This window comes from Ictalurus furcatus, chromosome 5, assembly GCF_023375685.1.
Source record: "Ictalurus furcatus strain D&B chromosome 5, Billie_1.0, whole genome shotgun sequence".
NCBI lineage: Eukaryota > Metazoa > Chordata > Actinopteri > Siluriformes > Ictaluridae > Ictalurus > Ictalurus furcatus.
The window spans coordinates 14,137,290-14,160,959 of record NC_071259.1 but is presented as its reverse complement, the minus strand read 5'-3'; the positions used below and the strand labels follow the sequence as shown (position 1 = coordinate 14,160,959).

At 41.7% G+C, this 23,670-nt stretch overlaps 1 protein-coding gene across 5 annotated transcripts in view; it reads right to left on the bottom strand.

Moving 5' to 3' along the window:
* Positions 1-14,525: 14,525 nt before the first annotated feature.
* The window catches only part of ikbkb (inhibitor of nuclear factor kappa B kinase subunit beta), a 105,922-nt gene continuing 96,777 nt past the window's right edge, over positions 14,526-23,670 (bottom strand). For all 5 annotated transcript variants that reach the window (XM_053624815.1, XM_053624816.1, XM_053624819.1 and 2 more), the window contains 2 exons: positions 15,201-15,300; positions 14,526-15,114 (listed from right to left, as the gene is read on the bottom strand). In XM_053624815.1, coding sequence (XP_053480790.1) covers positions 15,067-15,114; positions 15,201-15,300 — 148 coding nt within the window. In that variant the 3' untranslated portion in view covers positions 14,526-15,066. The remainder of the gene's footprint in view (positions 15,115-15,200; positions 15,301-23,670) is intronic.

Genomic DNA, 23,670 nt, shown 5'->3' with positions numbered 1-23,670 from the left:
TATATATACACACACAGACAAAAAATGTCAGGTGGTGCAACCAAATATTTGTATGTATATGTATTTTTTTAAATAAATATTTGGTTGTACCACCTGACATTTATTAAATGTCAGGTGGTACAAATAAATAAATAAATTAAAAGGTGTCAAAAATGATTTTAAACACTTTGAAATGTTATTTAACAAATGAGACTTGTTTAAACACAGTGTTCCAGACTCAAAAATATGCATTACAGGCATTTTGAAAAGATTTTTAAAAAAATACCTTTTTAAAGGCTTTATTTCTCACTGACCCTTCCCTAGAGAGTCACTTTAAAGGAGCAGAAAAACTCTCATTTTGATACGCTTAAATTTGATGTTGCAATGCAGCACAAAAGGTAAATAATCATTGCGGTGAATACTTTCTGGAGTCAATGTACATCTAATGCATTAGTACTTCCTGTTAATCATAGCATAGACTTGGGAAATACTTCCTGTGTACAGAGAAGACAGTTAAGCACAGAGACAGATGAGCACAGAACACACTATAAAAATGCATCATCTATAGAAGTAGTTAACATATTTTGAAATATGGAATACAGACTGATACTGTGTATTCAGCCACATGGGTTTTATTTGGTGTGTATAACAAATTATGTTACTTTTTACCCTTTTTACTATCAGAGATGATAGAGATGAGGACCATAGTGATGAGGGTAGAGGACAAACATAGAAAGAAGACAAAGAAAGAAGGGAGTATGATCACATTTCAGGGAAGATTATAGGGAGAGGGAGAGAATGAAGAACCCTGCAATGGATTGGCACCCCATCCAGGGTTTCCTCCACCTTGTGCCCCATGCCCCCAGGGATAGGCTCCAGGTTCCCTGTGACCCAGTAAGGATAAGTAGTACAGAAAATGGATGGATGGGAGAGAGTGAAGTGATTACACATTTCAATATACTGTCACTTTTATTTGTTTGATCTGTGTTATTTAAAAATATGGCTAAAGTAGTTGGACTGTAGGTGCGTGTGAGTGTATCTGCTTTTCTGCTGATACTGAATGGCATAGACCATTCAGCAGTATAGTGAAAATGTGGCCTAAAGGAATGCTCATTATTAAGTTGAGGAACATTAGTTGAATTATATAACTAAATGAATTAAATTGCAGAATTAAATATAGAACAGTGATTCACATTGTCACAGTTTCAATTGAAAGTTATACTTTGCTGCACAAAGGTATAGGATCTTAATTTGTTTAGTCTCAAATTGCCTGAAAATTGTGTGTTAAGCTGATGTAAATAAATAATTAATGGAACGGGAGAAAAAAAATCTCATCTACCCCCGCCCCCCCCCCTCCCCACCCTACAGAAGAGGTCTGGGCTAAGCCCCCAGTGTATTTAGACCAATGCTTAGCACCATTTAGCCATTCACAGGATGCCAAACCATAAGGATCTTCTAGAATAATACCATTTGGAAGTGTTGCTTTACCTGAATAGCACTGTCTCTCTTTCAGTGTTAGTCAAATTGTTTTTGTTTTCATACACAAAAGTGGGTCTGCTAAAAAGACTAGGTTTTCTGAAAATGACAATTCTGTCTGTATTCAATGCAAAACGGAGAGCAGAGAAGCTCCATGCCAGGAACAAAAGGAGCCAAATTGAGGTAGGAGAACTAGTTAATGTCTGCTAACAAATGCTTGTCTTCACCTGTGTACTAGCAAGATGGCTAGTAAGGCCACTAACAGAAAGGTAACGATCAAACGCGAACCTTAAAACAGACAACTCGACAATTAGAACGTAAATGGCATCAAACCAAACTGGTGGTATTTCAAACAGCATGGAAGGAGAGCCTACTGAAATATAGGAAATCTCTTGGCGATGCTAGAAAAATCTATTTCTCCGCCTTAATAGGAGACAACAAGAACAATTCTAGATTCCTTTTCAACACAGTAGCAAAATTAACTAGGAATAAAACCACTACAGAGAGAAACACTCAATCATTACATAGCAGTGAAGATTTCATGAAATTTTTCATCGATAAGGTTGAAAATATTAGACGTGAAATACAGGCCATTAAATTAAAACCGGACAGTACTGTAACAAACCCATTACATGACAATGTAGCAATATCAGATCAATGTTTAGAGTATTTTGCTTCACTTAGAGAGACCGAACTAGCTACATTAATCTCTTCAGCCAATTCATCAACTTGCATACTAGATCCCGTACCTACATGTTTGTTTAAACAGATTTGTCCAGGAGTAATTGAACCACTTCTAAATATAATCAATTCTTCCCTAAGCACTGGCTATGTACCTAAATCACTTAAATTAGCAGTTATTAAACCCTTGATTAAAAAACCTGATCTTGACCCTTCTCAATTGTCCAGCTATAGACCAATATCAAATCTCCCCTTCATCTCTAAGATTTTAGAAAAGGTTGTAGCAAAGCAGTTATGCTCGTACTTAGATAGGAATAACATTCATGAAATGTATCAGTCAGGGTTTAGACCTCATCATAGCACAGAGACAGCATTAGTTAAAGTAGTAAATGACCTTCTACTGACCTACGATCAGGGTTGTGTCTCTCTGCTTGTGTTACTCGACCTTAGTGCAGCTTTTGATACTATAGATCACACTATTCTCCTTGATAGATTAGAAAATGTTGTTGGTATTAAGGGAACAGTCCTCTCCTGGCTCAGGTCTTATCTGACCGATCGTTATCAGTTCGTAGATGTAAATGGTGAATTCTCCATGCGTACTGAGGTTACTTTTGGAGTTCCACAGGGTTCTGTTTTAGGCCCACTGCTCTTTACTTTATACATGCTACCCCTAGGTCAAATTATTCGTAAACATGGAATTAGCTTCCACTGTTATGCTGATGATACACAGTTGTATGTTTCAGCGAAGCCAGAGGACAGACAGAAGCTTAGTAAAGCTGAGGATTGTGTAAAGGACATTAGACATTGGATGTTAACTAACTTCCTTCTACTTAATTCTGATAAAACAGAAATACTTTTATTAGGCCCACGTGTAGCTAGAAGTAATCTTTCTGATCACATGGTTACTCTGGATGGTCTTTCTGTTTCATCATGTGCAGCAGTTAAAGACCTTGGAGTGATTATTGACTCCAGCCTATCATTTGATGCTCATGTAGATAATATTACTAGGATAGCCTTCTTTCATCTCAGAAATATTTCTAAAATAAGAAACATATTGTCACTACATGATGCGGAAATACTAGTTCATGCATTCGTCACCTCTAGATTAGATTACTGTAATGCCTTACTGTCTGGATGTTCCAGTAGGAATATAAATAAGCTCCAGTTAGTCCAGAATGCAGCTGCTAGAGTCCTAACTAGAACTAGAAGGTACGACCATATCACACCGATATTATCAATACTGCATTGGCTCCCAGTAAAATCTCGCATTAACTATAAAATACTTTTATTAACCTATAAAGCACTAAATGGTCTCGCGCCACAATATCTAAGCGACCTTTTGGTTTTATATAATCCGCCACGCCTACTTAGATCAAAAGATGCAGGCTATTTGACGGTACCTCGAATAGTGAAGGCTACAGCAGGGGGAAGAGCTTTCTCTTATAGAGCCCCACAGTTATGGAACAGTCTTCCTATTAGTGTTCGGGACTCAGACACAGTCTCAGTGTTTAAGTCTAGGCTTAAAACGTATTTGTTTACTCAAGCCTACCCTGACTAGATTCTGTTCTACTACTTCGCAGTCATAATAATCTTTTTTCTCCCTCTCTCCTTTCGCCGAGCCCCACATGAATTTATGGAGATACTAGAGATCCAGATCCTTTCTGCCTCTGGATGGAGCTGAAATCTTCTCTAATTCCAGACTGCTGGGACTACGGCTGCTCCTAAGGCCATACAGACTTCATATAAATCCATAATGAACTTTTTCACACTATCTGTTGTTACCCAGATGAGGATGGGTTCCCTTCTGAGTCGGGTTCCTCTCAAGGTTTCTTCCTCTTAAAACATCTTAGGGAGTTTTTCCTTGCCACCGTCGCCACTCAGTGGCTTGCTCAGTTGGGATAAATTTGCACCTTTAATATCTGTATACCATGTTGATATTTCTGTAAAGCTGCTTTGAGACAATGTCTATTGTAAAAAGCGCTATACAAATAAAATAAATAAATAATAAAATAAAAAAGGTAAGTAATCATGTAACATTGCTAGCTAACCATTTTTGTTGTTGCTAATCAGTTATTTGGCTCAGTGTAATTTTGAAAGACCTCCATTTGCTCTCTGCCTGCCTCTTGTTGCTCTTCTCACTGGCACAGTTCCTCTTCTGTATATTCTGGCTCAAACGTATATGGATGGATGTCACTGTGCTACAGTAACAAAAAAAGACAAAAATTCATCCATTGAGTGATTTCTGCTGCCTGAGTGATCCATTCGCCAATCCTTAATTTATTTACAAAGCAGTCATCGTTTATTAGCAGTAGCCAGCTGGCTATCTCACAGCCCTGAATATAGCATTCTCTAGTGAGCACTGTCCCCCATTTCCCCATTCTGCCCCATTCCCCTCCCACCCAAATAAGCAAGCTTGAGCTAGCATCAAATTAAATTAAAAAATCCTGCTCAACTTGCACAACTTTGGTGTTCCTGAACACAGAATCAAGTCTCAAATAGATGCCCTTTCTGTGTAAATAAGCACAAAAAGGGAATAATGTGTTTCCTTTTTCTATCTGCATTTTTTGATTAAGATGCATTATCTGTTCAGTCTGAATAACAATCATATTCAGCTTACATCTCTAGTTCCTGTATTTTTTATACAAATGTTATCACTTATTCATTCACCTATAGGAGTACTCAACTGGTGGATCCAGCAACACAGATACAGGAAAAAGTTCTGGTAATCTGGAGACTAACTACAAAGTGAAGGAGCCAGGCCTAACCTTCAACCAGAAATGGAACACTGACAACACACTGACGACTGAGGTCACCTTGGAGAATCAGGTGAATACATCATACATACAGATCATTACAGCCCACACATAGCACTTAGGTAAATGTTTATTATATTTGTTAAAGATTTTCTGTTGTCTTTGTAAAGCTGGCTAAGGGACTAAAGTTGGCTTTGGACACCTCCTTTCTGCCCAGCACTGGGTGAGCTGGCATGTCATTTAAACAATTTAGGCTATTTAATACTGAATTAATTAATATGTCTAAATTTTGTATTTTGCAGTGAACCTCCTCACCAAAGCACACTATTCTACTTTCATATAGGAAAAAGAGTGCTAAACTGAAGACAGGATATAATCATGACTATGTAAATGTGACCTGTAATATTGATTGCTGGGCCCACAATTCATGCTGAAGCAGTGGTTGGCTATGAGGGCTGCCTATCACATGGCTTTCGACCTTGCCAAGTCCAAACTGGCTCAGAAAGTTTGCTCTGGGATACAAAGCTGGTGACTTTCAGCTGCACACCAATGTGTGAGGAAACTGAAACATATTAATTCTAATACCCCAATTAAAAACATATAGTAGACATCTACTAGAACATATTTGTACTTAATAAAAAACTGAAATTGCATACACGTACATATAGTAAAAAATATATAAACTAACTATATTGCAGTAATGACTATACTGAGTTTGGTGGCTCCATCTATCAGAAAGTGAATGACCAATTGGCGATGGTGGTAAGTCTGGCCTGGACAGCAGGCGGCAACAACACACACTTTGGCACTGCTTCTAAATATCAGCTGGAGGATGTGTTTATCTTTGTAAGACCTAAAAAGCATCTGTTCCATAAATACAACAATAATTCTTACTAAATACAGAAGTACAGACCGTTTAGCTCCCAACCCAAAGACCATAAATTTTATGATCTTTTATCCCCCACCCCAAAGACCATAAACTTTTATATGCTTGTTGAAAAAGTGCCTGTTTGCTGTAGATGTTAACTTGATTTAAATGGTCCTCTGTAGGTGAAAGTAAATATAATGCCACTCTAGTTGGAGTTGGATAAACACAGACTCGGTGACATCTTTTCATCATGTGTTCACTAAGTTCACTCAGTTCAGTTCATTCTTTCAATCCCTGTTTTATCACTCTCCGTCTAAGGTGTGAAGCTGACTCTCAACCGTGATTGATGCAAAGAACTTAAATGCCGGTGGACACAAGGTGGGCATGGGCTTTGAGCTGCAGGTATAAAGAGAGACGAAAAAGCAGACAAGAGGCATAAATTGAAATTAACAGCTATTAAATTAACATGACTGCCAGTGCCACAGGTGCACAAAAAAACAACAACAACAAAAAAAACTTCACCTCACTCCTCACTGGTTCTGTGCAAATTTGGTTAGTGCAAATTTAAGGTTTGATTCTTTGCAAGTACTCATCCTTTAATAAACAGGATTAGCACTCATGTGACCATTGCTGGTCCTGTGTTTTGAATCTTCACAACACATGTTTGTGGAAGTGACTAGTCTTTCCGGTTGATTGGGCACGCTGGCGTGTTTTGGCTGCCACTCTCCGCACCATCTGTTTGTTTGTTTGTTTTTATGTTAACGTGGGTTCTGTAATCCTGCCGTTTTCATTTTTAGTCATACTCTACACTTGTAATGTGGAGGGACTATTACACACACCTTGGATTCTTGCTTTTATCTGTTTATGTTATCTGGAGGACTCTGGAGCTTAATCGAGTTTACTCTATGACGTTGCCGAGAACATACGCTGCCTTGGGACTGCTGCAGTCCTGGGCTCACGGGAATATGGCTTTCAGGTACATCACACACCAGCTGTTGAACTTAAAATAGAACCATCATTTGCAAAATGACACATGAACACTGTTGAAGTGCTGGCCTGTTGAGACGAAGGCGGTATATACATTGGAGTCTTGGACGCAGTTACCGCCTTTCTTCTTCTTCTAACATCAGTGTTTTTATGAGTCGGCGATAGACTAAAAGAGTGTCTTAAACTGGTGCCGTCCTCATTAATTTATCTTCGCTTGTCCAATTGGGGTTGCCTTCTGTGGTGTCCCAGAGCCCAGTAATTGCTGCGTTATTGCTCTCTGCCTCCAAAGCAACTGCCATCACTACCGTCTGTCAACCATCAAAGCCAAATTAAGCTTTTTTTTGTCTGAGTTTGTTGACTTGTTGTCAATGTTGTGTTTTAAATTGAAGAGAATCCTTATTTTGGGGGATTTTAATATACACATTGACCAAAATGACTGTGTGATGACAAAGGACTTTTTATTTTTACTGGATTGTTTTAATTTTACACAGTTTATTAGTGGCCCAACACACAGCAAAGGTCATACTCTAGACCTTGTCATTGCAAATGATTCATTTGTGTCTCAGCTGTCTTTTGTTGATATAGGTCTTTCAGACAATTTGGCAATGTTTTTTAATCTGGAACCTCTTCTTTGTACATCATCTGTGGAAATTAATTAATGGAATTAATTAATCCAACAGATTTTGCAGACTCTGTTGTTTCCTCTCTTCATGGATTCTCATCAGCTCCTCTTGAAGATGAGATTTTACAGTTATGTTCTCGCCTCTAATCTGGACTCCTTTGCTCCCTTGAAGTCATGCAATGTGACTGTTGCTTGATCTGCTCCTTGGTATAATGACAACCTGCACTCTATGAAGGTAGCTTGTCATAAAATGGAGCACAAGTGGCATGACTTTGTCTTAAATTTATTTTTTCAAGCTTGGAAAGACAGCTTGGGGGAATATAGAGCTGCAATTGAGTCTACAAGATTTGCCTATTTTTCTCAGATTATCGAGAATAATCAAAGCAATCCCAGGCATCTATTCCATACTATAAAAAACTCCTCAGAGTTGATGTTGGCAACTCTTTACCTGTTTCAGATCAGTTATTTAATAAGTTTCAGCTGTAAAATTGACGATGTTTATAACCTAATTCATGCAACACCTGTTCCCTTTCAAAGGGAACTCCATAACACTATGGCGGAGCACCTTAGCACGACCGGCATCTGAAGCTTGTGTAAAATCATGCCTATTTATAGGCCTGCCATGATCAGGTGACTTGGCAATTAAGCGCATCGTGTGATATATATATGGCACCTGTGAACCGCACTGTCAGCCTTATTATCTTCAGCGAGACTGCATGTCAGTTGTTTGTGTAAAGAAACAAAAATATGCTTCATTTCCTCTCTATCTTTTCTCAAAATCTCTGACTTTTCTATCCCTTGAAAAAGAGAAGGAAAAAAGGAATGAGTGAGAGAGAAAAATATGACTGAGAGAATTCAGGAAGTGTGTTACACCTTTCTCCTGTGTCATCACGGGGAGTTGTGCACACTTTCTGTGTGAAGTGTCTATGGATGGAGCATGTGATGGCAGCCCTTAAGAGGTGTCTGACTGTGCACTGTAACGCCTACATTAGGCAGCTCCGCTCACGCCTCGCTCTCTTCTCGGAAGCCAAAGTGAGTTGGCTTTCAGAGCCTCGCAGATCTGGGCCGGCCGCTGCCAAGGCAGCTAGTCGTCTCAGGTCCGGGGAACTCTTATGGATCCGGAAGAGGAGCCGGAAATGAGCGCTGCTCTATCTCTAGCTCTGTCTTCCGGGTCCGGCTCTCTGCTGGATTTTGGAGCTCATGTCGTGACTCCTCCTTCCGCTATGGAAAGCCAAAAAAAACCCACACACACAATAATAATAGTAATAATTCCTCTCTGACTCCGAGGAGCCAGAAGGGTGTACTAAAAGCTGAGAGCAGCATATAAAGAGCTGCTTGAAGTGATTACTAAGGCTGGATGAGCTTTTTTTTTCTCCCCAGTGAAAGTAAATCCCTCACACTGCAGAAAACTCCCCTTTCTTCCAGAAGTGCATGACAAAATATCAGGCTTCTGGGAGAAAACCATGCAGAAGCCGTATTTATAACCCCACAATGTTGGCTTATTCGGCCATTGTGGGGAATGAACGGCATGGCTATTTAGCTATGCTGAAGGTGGAGGAGGCGTTTGCGAGCTTCCTCTCTCCATTGACGGCAGGTAATTTAGTTAGGACGGCTTTGCCATCCAAGCCACCGTGTAAGGCCACCGTGGCATTGGTGGGCAAGGCCTATGCAGTAGTAGTCTTGCTTGTGGATCACTGCAATTACCATGTTGCAGGCCTACCAAGCAGACCTGCTGAGTGAGCTCGACATATGGCGGCATTCAGCCAGTTCCTTCCCTGTTGTGTCGAGTTCACCCGAGCATCCACGAGTAGAGCCCAGGCCAGCGCTAGTGTGAGGGAGACACAGAAGGCGAGTATGGCAGCCCACCAACCCCCGCAGACAGCCAGGGGAACTGGGTGGCCACAGTTGCGGCCTGCTACTAGGCCTGATCTGAGAATGGTCATAAAGGCCAAGCAGGCAAAGAAGAGCGGTCCTGAGGGGTTGTGGAGGGACATATCAGAGGACATGAGGTTGTTAGGGCAGTTAGCCCACAGTGCTACTGTAGGGCCACCCCTAGCCAAGGCTGTCCCAAGTTTTCAGTGTTCTCTGGTCAGCGAGCTGTCACAGGTCAACAAAAATCTGATGCTTTCCCTAGTCAACGTCAATAGTCAACGTCACTAAGAGACCGTCAGGCAGTGTGGAAACTACTGCCAAATGTGTCTCCATGGGTTCTGTCTACCGTAGAAAAGGGGTACCAGGTCCAGTTTAGAGCTCGACCCCCCCGGTTCAGAGGTGCCCTCACCACAGTAGTCAGCACAGAATAGAGCCCGACGTTAGCGCAGGAAGTAAGATCCCTCTTGGACAAAGGGCCCATAGAACATGTACCCCTTCCCTGAGGGAGGGAGGTTTTTACAGCCGTTATTTCCTGGTCCGCAAAAAATAGAGGAGTATGCGGCCAATTTTAGATCTGCGTCATCTGAACTGTACTCTTTTGATGTACAGGTTCAAGATGCTGACGCCCAAACTTATCGTTCCACAGATTCAGTCTGACGACTGGTTTGTGACAATAGATCTAAAAGGTGCATATTTCCACATAGCCAAGATCAGGTTCTTCCTTTCAGGCTAGCTTTATCCCCTCGCACCTTCACAAAGTGCATGGATGTCATTCTGGCTCCATTGTGACTCCAGGGCATCCATGTACTAAACTACCTTGGAGGCAGTGGTGGCATGGCAGTTAAGGCTTTAGGTTACTGATCGGAAGGTCGGGTGTTCAAGCCCCAACACTGCCAGGCTCTGGGTTACTGATAAGAAGGTCAGGGGTTCAAGCCCTAGCACTGCCAAGTTGCCGCTGCTGGGCCCTTGAGCAAGGCCCTTAATCCTCTCTGCTCCAGGGGTGCCATGTATCATGGCTGACCCTGTGCTCTGACATGCTGGGGTATGCAAAGAAAAGAATTTCACTGTGCATATGTATATGTGATCAATAAAAGCTCATTATCATTACCTGGACGACTGGTTAATTCTAGCACGATCCAGGAAACTGGCGGTTCAACATCGAGATGTTGTTCTCGCCCCACTGAGCTTTGGGCTCAGGTTGAACCTCAGAAAAGTATGCTTTCTCCAGTGCAGTGGACAACTTTTCTACGATGAGGGCATTTCTATCCCCAACATGCGTAGGGTCAATCCTACCAACATTGAGCAAGATAAAGCTGGATCTTGGCATCCCCTCCAGTCTCTATGGGAGACTATTGGAGCTTATGGCAGCAGCAGCCAACGTCAATTGAAAGGTCACCATGTGTTTACAGACAACACAGCGGTGGTCTCATATACTGACCACCAGGGAGGATTATGTCCGCACCCCCTGTTCAGGCAGGTGCAACTAATTCTTCTCTGGGCAGAGGGAAAGTTTTGGCAATGTACATTCTGGGCAACTAGAATGTGGGGGCAGACATCGTGTTGAGGCAGGGGCTGAGGCCCAGGGATTGGTGGCTCCATCCACAAGTGGTGGAGTCCATATGGCAGAGGTTTGGCCAAGCAGGACTGCATGTGTTTGCCTCCGAGGAGACAACACACTGCCCACTGTGGTTCGCTCTCACTCCTCCTGCACAATTAGGGCTGGACGCCATGGTGCACATGTGGCCATGGTCACATCTGTACGCTTTTCCCCAATTGCTCTGCTCCCACAAGTTCTAGCGAAAGTTCACCAAGACAGTCTACATCTGCTGCTAGTAGCACCTTATTGGCCAGCTCGAAAACTGTTCTCAGAGATAATATCCCTGCTAGATAGCACTCCTTGGGAGATTCCCATCTGCAGGGATCTACTGTCTCAAGCCGGAGGGCTGATTTATCACCCTTGGCCAGAACTATGGAAACTGTGGGTCTGGCCCCTGAGGGGCACCAAATCATAGATTCTGGTCTCACAACTGAGGTAGTAGAGACCATGTTAAACCCTACAGCACCATCCATGAGGAAATTGTATGCGCTCAATTGGCGGCTTTTTGTCTTGTTGTGTGAGGAACGGCAGATATACCCAGTGAACTGCGCAATAGCTACAGTCCTGGAGTTCTTACAAGGACGTTTCTCAGCGGGGTTGGCTCCTTTTATAATCAGGGTTTACGTGGCCGCCATTTCGGCCAGCCATACCCCTGTTGATAGAGCCTCTGTGGGGCAACATCTTCTAACTTTGAGGTTTATGCGTGGTGTCAGGCAGCTGAGGCCCATCTGCAGGCCGTGCATTCCTTCCTGGGACCTTTCTGTGGTCCTGGAAGGTCTGTCAGGTGCCCCATTTGAGCCCTTAGGGTCAGCCTCTCAGAAGCTTCTGACTCTAAAGGTAGCTCTTCTGTTTGCCCTGACGTCTCTGAAGCGAGTAAGAGATCTACAATCTCCCTGTTGCCCCTTCCTGCCTTGACTTTACCTCTGGATCAACCAAGGCCTTACTGTATCCTAGACCGGATTATATTCCTAAAGTGCCTACATCTGCTGCCCAGCCTGTGGTGTTGCAGGCTTTCTGCCCTCCTCTGTTTCTCACACCGGAACAAGAGAGAATGCACCTGCTGTGTCCAGTAAAGGCTCTCGTCCACCGCTCCGGCCAGTGGTGTAAGTCGGAGCAGCTGCTGGTCTGCTTTGGCGGCGACAGTAGAGGTGATGCTGTGTCAAAGCAGCACATCTCTAATTGGATAGTGGAAGTAATCTCTATCGCTTATGAGGCACGCGGTCTCGCTACGCCTCTGGGCATAAGGGCTCATTCCACTAGGGCGGTCACCTCCTCAAAGGCTTTGTCCAAAGGGGTATCCTTACAGGATGTGTGTGCTGCTGCAGGGTGGTCTACGCCACACACATTCATTCGATATTACAGCCTGGATATTCATTCCACCCCGGGCTCGAGTGTCTTGCAGTGACCCTTGGGCTTGGGTCTTTTGGAACAGGTCATAGCCTCAGTATGACGGAGTGGGTACTCTCGTTCCCATAATGTTATGCTAAATGCAACGTGGAGTTCCCTTTGATAGGGAACCTCTGGGTTACACATGTAACCCTGTTCCCTGAGAAGGGAACGAGACATTGTGTAACTTTGTTATACCGGGGTAGGCCTGTGAATTGCATGTTCGCTTCAGATAATAGAGGCTGACGGCACGGTTCTCAGGTGCAATATATATATCACGCGACGCGCTTAATTGCCACGTCACCTGATCACAGCAGGCCTATAAATAGGCATGAATTTACAAAAGCTTCAGATGCCGGTCACACGCAAGGGCGCTCCCCCATAGTGTTATGCTAAACCCAATGTCTCGTTCCCTTCTAAGGGAACAGGGTTACATGTGTAACCCAGACGTTTCCTCTTCAATACTCTGCTTGCCTAATTTCTCTGGCGCAAATCTTTCACAAATTTTTCTCAAATTGACTCAGAGTTGCTTACTAGGGAGGTATCACGTATGAAAGCCACCACTTGCACGCTTGAGCCCCTCCCTACAAGCTTATTTAAATTTTGTTTTAACTCTTTGTGCTGTTCTCAGCATTATTAACGACTCTGTGTACACTGGTGTTGTACCAGCAGCATTGAAAACTGCTGCTGTAACCCCAGATCCAAAATAGCATAATGTTGATTTGGAGAATTTAAATAATTATTGTCCTATATCAATTCTTCCCTTTTTAGCAAAGATTTTAGAACCTGTTGTGGCTTTGCAACTTCACAATCACCTTTCTGTTAATAATCTTTTCGAGCCCCTTCAGTCTGGTTTTCGTAAACTTCACAGTACAGAGACAGCTTTGGTCAAGGTCACGAATGATCTGTTAATAGCCTCAGATTCTGGTGCTCTTTCCATCCTTATCCTTCTTGATCTTTGCGCTGCTTTTGACACTGTCAATCACGACCTCTTACTCAACCGACTTGAAAATGTCTTTGATCGCTGCCAGTTTGTTTTTATGAGTGGTTTCAGGTCTGAGATTGGCTCTGTTCCTACTGGTGTCCCTCAGGGATCAATTTTAGGCCCCTTACTTTTTAGTGTTTATATATTTCCTCTTGGATTGCTCTTAAGATCACTCAGGCTTAATTATCACTTCTATGCAGACAATACTCAGATTTATAATTCACTCTAAGTCTGGTCAAAATGTGTATGTTTCTTTTCATTGTATTTCTGAGAGAAAAACATGGATGACCCAAAACTTTTTGTGTCTTTATAGTGATAAGACTAAGGCTTTGCTTATTGGATCTTCTCATCTGCTTCGTAAAGCTGTTTCACTAATGTTGAAGGTAGACGGCTCTGCTTTGGAGTTCCAGATTAAATAAAAAAAATCTAGGAGTCATATTTGATTCAAGCTTGTCTTTTGACCCACACGTGCAATGTTCAGTCAAGAATTCCTTTTTTCCTCCAATACTGAAGTCCTTGCATTGGCTCCTGGTCAGGCTTCGCATTGATTTTAAAATCCTTATGCTCACATATAAGGCACTGCATGGTCTGGCCCCTCAGTATCTTTCTGCGCTTTTAACTTTATATACTCCCAAGTGTCATTTGTGCTCCTCTCAAGTTGGTTTACTGGCTGTCACACAGACATGGTTACGATCTGTAGGGGACAGGGCTTTCTCATCCTATGCTCCTAGAATCTGGAATGCACTCCCTGCTCATATTATAAAGATGCACAGAATTTGAAAAACTCATTTAAAAACTAATTTTTTTAGGTTAGTTTTTCTTAATGGCTTTAACCATTTTGTATTCAAGTCTGTTTTTGTTTTTGTGTGTTTTTATCTGTTTTTTTTTCTTGATATTTTCTTATTGTGTAAAGTGCCTTGAGAAGCTGCTTTAAAGGCGCTATATAAAAATAAAGTTTATTATATTATTATTATTATTATTATTATTATTATTATCGTCCATCTTCCCATCTCTTCTGTAAACAGGTATCACTCAGCGCACAAACATTGTTTTTAATTTCTTTTCAGAGTAATGGTCCTAGGAGCTAATTTAAAACTGCATTTTTCACTGTACTGGGCTGTACTCCTTTAGTTTCCCTTTTAATATAATTTCAATGTTCTGCAATTCAAACTGTGATTAGCATTCCAAATTTTACTGAATCAGTCTCAAAATGGGATTTACTGGTAAAAACCCTTACTGGCTGCTGGAAAAGGGATCTCCTCAATGTGTTGTGCTGAAAGTTAACTTATTGAGATAACAACAGAAGAAACTGTTAATTCCTTTTTCACTCACATTTATATAAATGACTTAGATTTTTTCACATTTTAACTGCCATACAATCAGATAGATAGTTAAAAGAAGTAAATAAAGTTATTTATTTTAATACAGAAGTAATACCTGTATTTTTTGTAGGCACTTCAGACAAAGGATTAATTTGCTGTCTTTAACTTTTCTTACACCTGTTTTACTCTGACTGTGCTGTGGTGAATGACTAGACAAAGAAATAAAATTCCATTAAATTCCATTTAAAAAGGTGTGTTGATTCAAATCTCTGGTCTTGTCGCCATCATGGAAAATGATGACCATATATATAACCATGGCCACAATCTTGAATTTGACAGTTTAAAATATTAAGTATTTTTTTTTAAATTATGGGCAGATAAAATTATGATTCCCATAACTGATGTTTATGCACCTTCATTATTTTGTGCTTTTTACATAATAATCATGTGTAATATAAAGTGTAGTCCCAAAATCTTCTGTTCCCTGCATTGAGTAAAATTTTATACTTCTCACTGGGACTAAAGTTAATGAAAAATATCAAAAGAGATCCTGGCTTCTGTTCAACCATGTCCATTCCTGCAGCACCTGGAAGGACAAATGAGATCATAAAAATTCATGGGCAATCAGCATTCACTATAGATTACGTACACAAACATGAATTGTGAGTTTACCTGCATGTTGATTTCTGTCTCCTTAATTGTCTCCTGCACCAAACTATGCAATCTACTCTCAAATGTCTTGCTTTCTTCAATGACCATCATGGATTCTTCCCTATGCATGCACAAAAAAAAAAAAACCACAAGTCTGAGACTAGTGAAAATGCTTCTGTTTTGCATTCTTTTCTAATTTAATACAGCCATTTTAATTACAGATTAGATAGGTAGATTCATCACAACAAACTTTGATGTTGGCTTGACAAAGCCAGTCTAGAGTTGAAAGACAGAAACTAATTGGACTTGCATCCAATCAAAACAGACAGACAGTTAGTGGTAGAAAGACGGATGACAAATGGAGTGATACAAGTAGAAATTCAGATGGAGTGAGAGAGTGAGACAAGTAGTTAGATGGAGAGGGAGTGTTATTAGTAGAAAGACAGAAGGGGTGAGAGAGTGATATGTACATTGATAGAGAGATGGCTGAACAGAGTGTGTGGCATTGATAGAGAGATAAATGAAATGAGAGTCTCTGTTACAGGTACATTGACCGAGTGAGAGGAACAGAAAAGGAGCTTCAGGAGCGCACACACTGCAAAAAATGCCTTTTTTGAAACAAGCAAGACAACACTTAAAATCTAATTTAATCTAAATTAAAGTGTACTAAAATCAAGAAAAAAAATATCTGACAATGAGGTAAGGAAAACTGACTTGGTAAGAATTCTTGAAAATAGCATAAATATCTAATCACTAAAAATGCTATTGGATCTTAAAACTAGACAAAACGCCAAAATTTAAGCAAGTTGTGCTTATTGCAAGCAAGAAAAACTCAGTTATTCAAGATACACTTACTTAAAATGAGTATTTTGGTCTCTTGATTGAGCTGACTTTAAGAATTTATCCCTTAATCTAAGATTAATAATTACCTTACATAATAAAAAGCTTACAATAAGACATAATTTCTTCAAACAGCATAATAAAAATGTGTCTTTGTCTTAAACTAAGGCACCAGAAGCATTGTTAGCACTGTATTTAGCATTTTTATAGATTTTTTTTGTAGTACAGGTGCGTGTGAGTTTTTTGCTTGCCCATGCAAAATTTGATTGCACACACATTCACACACTATGGACAATTTGGAAATGCCAATCAGCCTACAACACATGTGTTTGGATTGGGTGAGGAAACTGGAGTACCCAGAGGAAACCCCAGCAGCACAGGGAGAACACGCAAGCTCTGCGTACACAGGGTGGAGGCAGAATTCAACCCCCTACCCCCAGACAATCATGCTACCCACTAAGCCACCGTGCCCCACTTACAGATGTATCCTTTAAGAATGCATGTTTTTCATGCAGTTTCATGCGATTCATCACGTGTGATCACCCAGCACCCTGCAGGCACGCTTCTTAGAATTTAAATTCCTTTGTTGTGCTTCACACAATAGCCATCAGGTGGTGCATGAAACAACATACATTAGCTGAACACATTGTACACTAAAAAAAAGGAATGTGTGGTCACTTAGATTTAAGAAAAAAATATTACGTATGGTTTACATAAAAATATTATGTTTCTCCTCAAAACCTATGCTAAACCTAATTTAAACAAGTTTCTAATTACAAGATTCAATTATACAGAGTAAGAGTGATCGACTCACATAATACAGGTACCTACAGTTTTTTACATTAACGTGGCTACAGCGTGTGTGCTAGAATAGTGTGCTAGAATAGTGTAGCAGTAATGTCCTTGGTGTAATATGCCAGCAGCCGGGGTTTGATCCTCAGCTCAATTGAGCGTTTTGATTTAATACACGTTTGTGTGTGTGTGTGTGTGTGTGTGTGTGTGTGTGTATGTGTAAATATGAATGTCCTTCCTAAAAGAAGCATTGAATGAATTCCATGTTCTCCTTTCTTGCCAATGGAAACTCTTGTTATTTTCTTAGATTTAAAGTTTCACTATTGAAAAAAAAAACTGGTTTAAAGTGAAAATAGAAGTCGACACACTGGAAAAAATCTCACTGAATTTACTTAATTCAAATGCGTACATTGGTTCCATGTGGTTGAATTGAGCTACATTAACATATTTTTTTTGTACATGAAACATGGTTTGATCATATATTTTCAATGGCCTGAATAAAAGTAAACTCCACCTGAGCTGAGGATTGAACCCTGGTTGGTGGCCACATTACCACTGCCTTATTCTACCACACACGTTACCCATGTTAATTTAAATACTATAGTTATAGTACCTGTACTGTGTGAATTGATCAAAATTAAACCAAATATTCAAACATTTTATGTATTAATTTAAACATGTGGATACTCAGAGGTGGGTAGTAACACACTGAATTTACTTTGTTACCTTTACTTGAGTAACTTTTTTGGGGAAAAAAGTACTTTTAAGAGTAGGTTTAAATGGCCATAATTATACTCTTACTGTTACACCATGGCCAGCAGGTGGCGCTGCTTACTAGAGACTGAACTGGATGAAGTGGACACGTGATGTTTGTTTTGGTTTGTTCGCTCCATGTTTGAGTTTGTCGTTAATTTGCCCCAGGTGTCCATGCTTTAGTCTGATTATGTTGACTATTTAAACCCCTCGGTGACTGCGCACTTCGCGCAGTATTATTTGGTTTACATTTGTCATGTCGAGGAAGTATGACAGTATGTACTAACGTGTAGCATGCTAGTGGTCGTAGCTAGATGTCCAGAGTTTAAGTATAGTCGGTAGAGACCGCGCTCCCTGTGTTTTGTTTGTCTGCTAATTAATAAAGACTTTGACCTGCACCTGCATCCGCCTCCAGTCCTGTTTCGTAACAGAATACTGCGCCCATAATGCGGAAGCAGCAGGTCATCATGAGTGCCGCCGAAGCAGCCGAGTTTGAGGCATGGCGTCGTTCGTTCTGGGAACAGAGCAAACAGCTCACCGAGGAACTTGCTCGGCTCGATTGCCTTATAACGCAACGAGAGCTGCTGCAGAAAGCTGGCTCATGTGCCACGTCGCCACCCACGCAAGTTCCCACGCCCCCGTTGCCAGAGAGCTATGCCACGCTACGCAGCCAGCAAAGCTACTCGAACTCCTGGAGCTTCCCACTGCAGGAGAATTATACAATGCCATGCAGCCAGCAAAGCTACCCGAACTCCTGGAGCTTCTCACTGCAGGGGAATTATACAACGTCATGCAGCCAGCAAAGCTACCCGAAGTCCTGGAGCTTCCCACTGCAGGGGAATTGCACCACGCTGCCCAGTCCGGAACTGAAGGCTATCCCAGAACTTTTTTTAGGGGGGGCAATGGGGACAGCGGAGCTCCAGCCTGAGGCCTACGGCCAGGTCTCGGCTGTGGAGCTCCCCCCGGAGGGCAACCCAGCAACCTCAGAGCTCCAGCCAGAGGCCTACGGCGAGGTCTCGGCTGTGGAGCTCCCCCCGGAGGTCAACATGGCGACCTCAGCTTGCTATACCTCTGCCTACGGGGAGGTCTCCTACGGGGAGGAGCTGTGGAGCTCCTGCATGCCGAAGAAGCCGTCCCGCTGCCCTGCATAACTGAGGAGGCTGTCCTGCTGTCCAGCCCAGCTGAGAAGGCTGTCCCACTGCCCTGCACAGCCGAGGAAGCTGTCCCGCTGTCCAGCCCAGTTGAGGAGGCCGGCCTGCTGCCCTGCACGGTCGAGGAGGCCGTCCCGCTGCCATGTCCGGCCGAGGAGGCTGTCCTGAGCTCCAGTCCTGTTCCAGTACCTTCAAGTTCCAGTCCAGTTCCAGTACCTTCAAGTTCCAGTCCAGTTCCAGTCCCTCCAAGTTCCAGCCCCGCTGGGGACTCCGCCCAGCCTTCCAGCCTTGCTGAAGACTTCGCCCAGCATTCCAGTGCCGTCGGGGGCGGCGCCCAGCGTTCTCGTGCCGCGTGGGGGTGGTGCTCCGCCAGTCTGCTGCCCGGCGGAGGCCGCCTCGTTTTCTGTGTCAGCAAGAGACAGATTTCCCAGGGGCCCAGGAACCCCGTTGGAGGGGGGTTGTTGGCGCTCTGGGAGCAGCGCCTTTGGAGGGGGGTTATGTTACGCCATGGCTAGCAGATGGCACTGTGGTGCTGCTTACTAGAGACTGAACTGGATACGTGACGTTTGTTTTGGTTTGTTCGCTTCATGTTTGAGTTTGTCGTTAATTTGCCCCAGGTGTCCATGCTTTAGTTTGATTATGTTGACTATTTAAACCCCTCGGTGACTGCGCACTTCGCGCAGTATTATTTGGTTTACATTTGTCATGTCGAGGAAGTATGACGGTATGCGCTAACGTGTAGCATGCTAGCGTTCGTAGCTAGATGTCCAGAGTTTAAGTATAGTCAGTAGAGACCACGCTCCCTGTGTTTTGTTTGTCTGCTAATTAATAAAGACTTTGACCTGCACCTGCATCCGCCTCCAGTCCCGTTTCATAACACTTACTCAAGTTAATTTTTAATCACATAAATGTACTTTTACTTCATTACATTCGGTGGCATTCCCTCATTACTATTAAATGTTAATGAATATACGTAGTTTTAATTAGTTTAAATCACGTATAATGCACATGTATTGCCTAACCCTAACCCTCCTGAGTCCACCCCCTCACAATCCTTGTGGAGACAGGCTGACTTTGAACTGCAGGAAGGAGGTGTTAACAAGACAAGGTTATGTTCTGAACAACCAAGTGGGGGGTAGGGTAGTAACTCAGTACTACAGTAATGAGTGTATCTATAGTTATTCACACCGACTATATAGGGAATAGTAAATTGAGTGATTTCGGACATAGCTGAGTGGCTTGCTCAGTTGGGATAAATTCGCACCTTTAATATCTGTATACCGTGTTGATATTTCTGTAAAGCTGCTTTGAGACAATGTCTATTGTAAAAAGCGCTATACAAGTAAAAAAAAATTTATTGAATTGAATATATATAAAATATGAATGTGTATTGTGTATATATGTGAATACGGCATGTATATCTGTATATGTGTATGGCTGTATATGTATATATAAACATACATACATACATACATACATAGATAGATAGATGGATATATATATATATATATATATATATATATATATATATATATATATATATATATATAGCACACTGTTATATAAATGTGCAGGGCCTGGAGAATTTTTCTGAAGAACAGTGGGCAGTTTAACTGTTCAGGACAAACAAGGGACTCATAACAAATAGAAAAAAAAAACAGTTATGGATCAACCAGGTAACGATACACAGTATTAAGAATCAAGGGTATGTAAACTTTTGAATGGGGTAATTTTTAAAATTTCAGCTATTATCCTCTATTGTCGACCATATGTAAACATCTGCTATGTGAAATAGTTTATTCAGGACAGTACTAAATAAAAAAAACAACATGGGATTTTTATGATCCTTCTTATTTTCTCAACAGTATTAAGATTTAGATTAAGATGTATGTGTGTGTGTGTATATATATATATATATATATATATATATATATATATATATATATATATATATATATATATATATATATATACACACATATATACATACATACATACATACATACATACAGTATCTCACAAAAGTGAGTACACCCCTCACATTTTTGTAAATATTTGATTATATCTTTTCATGTGACAACACTGAAGAAATGACACTTTGCTACAATGTAAAGTAGTGAGTGTACAGCTTATGTAACAGTGAAAATTTGATGTCCCCTCAAAATAACTCAACACACAGCCATTAATGTCTAAACCGTTGGCAACAAAAGTGAGTACACCCCTAAGTGAAAATGTCCAAATTGGGCCCAAAGTGTCAATATTTTGTGTGGCCACCATTATTTTCCAGCACTGCCTTAACCCTCTTGGGCATGGAGTTCACCAGAGTGTCACAGGTTGCCACTGGAGTCCTCTTCCACTCCTCCATGATGACATCATGGAGCTGGTGGACGTTAGAGACCTTGTGCTCCTCCACCTTCCATTTGAGGATGCCCCACAGATTCTCAATAGTTTTTAGGCCTGGAGACATGCTTGGCTAGTCCATCACCTTCACCCTCAGCTTCTTTAGTGTGTTTGGGGTCGATATCATGCTGGAATACTGCCCTGCAGCCCAGTCTTCAAAGGGAGGGGGTCATGCGCTGCTTCAGTATGTCACAGTACATGTTGGCATTCATGGTTCCCTCAATGAACTGTAGCTCCCCAGTGCCGGCAGCACTCATGCAGCCCCAGACCATGACACTCCCACCACCATGCTTGACTGTAGGCAAGACACACTTGTCTTTGTACTCCTCACCTGGTTGCCGCCACACATGCTTGACACCATCTGAACCAAATAAGTCTATCTTGGTCTCATCAGACCACAGGATATGGCTCCAGTAATCCATGTCCTTAGTTTGCATGTCTTCAGCAAACTGTTTGCGGGCTTTCTTGTGCATCATCTTGAGAAGAGGCTTCCTTCTGGGACGACAGCCATGCAGACCAATTTGATGCAGTGTGCGGCGTATGGTCTGAGCACTGACAGGCTGACCCCCCACCCCTTCAACCTCTGCAGCAATGCTGGCAGCACTCATACGTCTATTTCCCAAAGACAACCTCTGGATATGACGCTGAGTACATGCACTAAACTTCTTTGGTCGATCATGGCGAGGCCTGTTCTGAGTGGAACCTGTCCTGTTAAACCGCTGTATGGTCTTGGCCACCGTGCTGCAGCTCAGTGTCAGGTTCTTGGCAATCTTCTTATAGCCTAGGCCATTTTTATGTAGAGCAACAATTATTTTTTTCAGATCCTCAGAGAGTTCTTTGCCATGAGGTGCCATGTTGAATTTCCAGTGACCAGTTTGAGGGACTGTGAGAGCGATGACACCAAATTTAACACACCTGCTCTCCATTCACACCTGAGACCTTGTAACACTAATAAGTCACATGACACCGGAGAGGGAAAATGGCTAATTGGGCCCAATTTGGACATTTTCAATTAGGGGTGTACTCACTTTTGTTGCCAGCAGTTTAGACATTAATGGCTGTGTGTTGAGTTATTTTGAGGGGACAGCAAATTTACACTGTTACACAAGCTGTACACTCACTACTTTACATTGAAGCAAAGTGTCATTTCTTCAGTGTTGTCACATGAAAAGATCAAATGTGAGGGGTGTACTCACTTTTGTGAGATACTGTATATAAACATAGCCATGTGGAAAAAATAAGTACACCCCATAGAAATTGTTGCCTTTTTTTTCTTGGCAAACATTTCATCCTCTTTGAAACAGTGCCAATTAATAATGTTGATACAATCAAAATTTTGCAGTATTTTTCACAATTTAAATTAACAAAAAACAGAATCAGTCACGTGGAAAATGTAAGTACACCCCTATTTATCACACCTGAAAATCCATAAAATTATAATCAGGTGTTAAAGACTGGGTGCCAGTGATTTGAACCTGCTTAGGGAGTGCAGGTGGAACCTGTCTTATTTAGACCCCTTGTCATGTAATGGGATAGGAGACAGATGCAATTGCAGTTAAAGCTTTTATTAAGAGAGAGGGAGGCAGACAAATCCAAAATGTAAGGCACAAACGTGGTGAAAAAACAAGCGAGGGGTAAGGCGATTGGCACCAACATAAACTAGACTAAGACAACAATCGAGAAAAGCAAGGTTATAAACAGGATCAAAACCATGAAACAAAAAATGAGGATCAAAAGGCTTTGTATGGTTCTGGCAGCTAAACTCGGACACACAATACTTTGCGTCAAACAAATCTACACGATGGGTATAAATACTAAACGAAATCAAAGTGGAAACAAGAGCAGCTGAGACATTTAAGAAATAACCAATAACACAACAGGGTTGGAGACAGGACAGAAACCAAAACAAAACTCAAAAGTAAACAAACTCGATGTCATTGAAAACCCGGAAGCACGTGCTGTTGTGCTTCAGGCAGTTCATGTGCACTGAATGCTTCAGCGCTCAGCGCAAGGGGAAATCTGTGACACCCCTCTCATATTTAGTGTCTGGTATTCCCTTTGCTATTGAGGTGTGTGGTGTCATCATGCCAAAATCTAAATAGTTCTGTAAGGCCTTCCAAAAAAAGGTTGTGGATGCCTATGAGTCTGGCAAGGGATTTAAAAAGATCTCCAAATTATTTGAAATACATCATTCCACTGTAGGTAAATAATCTACAAATGGCACAGATTTCAAATGACTGCCAATTTGTCCAGGACTGGCTGTCCCAGCAAATTCAGCCCAAGAGTCTGATGCCTCCAAAATTCCCAAAATTTCATGACAGGATCTTACAGCTGTTGGTGTCAAAGTGTATGTGTCTACAATCAGAAAGAGACTGCACAAATTTGACCTGTATGTGAGGTGCGCCAGGAAAAAGCCTTTGCAAGACTACAGTTTGCCATTGAGCATATAGGCAAAGACCAGGCCTTTTGGAATAACATGCTCTGGACAGACGAATCAAAGATAGAGTTGTTTGGCCACAGTAACAGCAGACATGTTTGGCGCAGACCAAAGACAT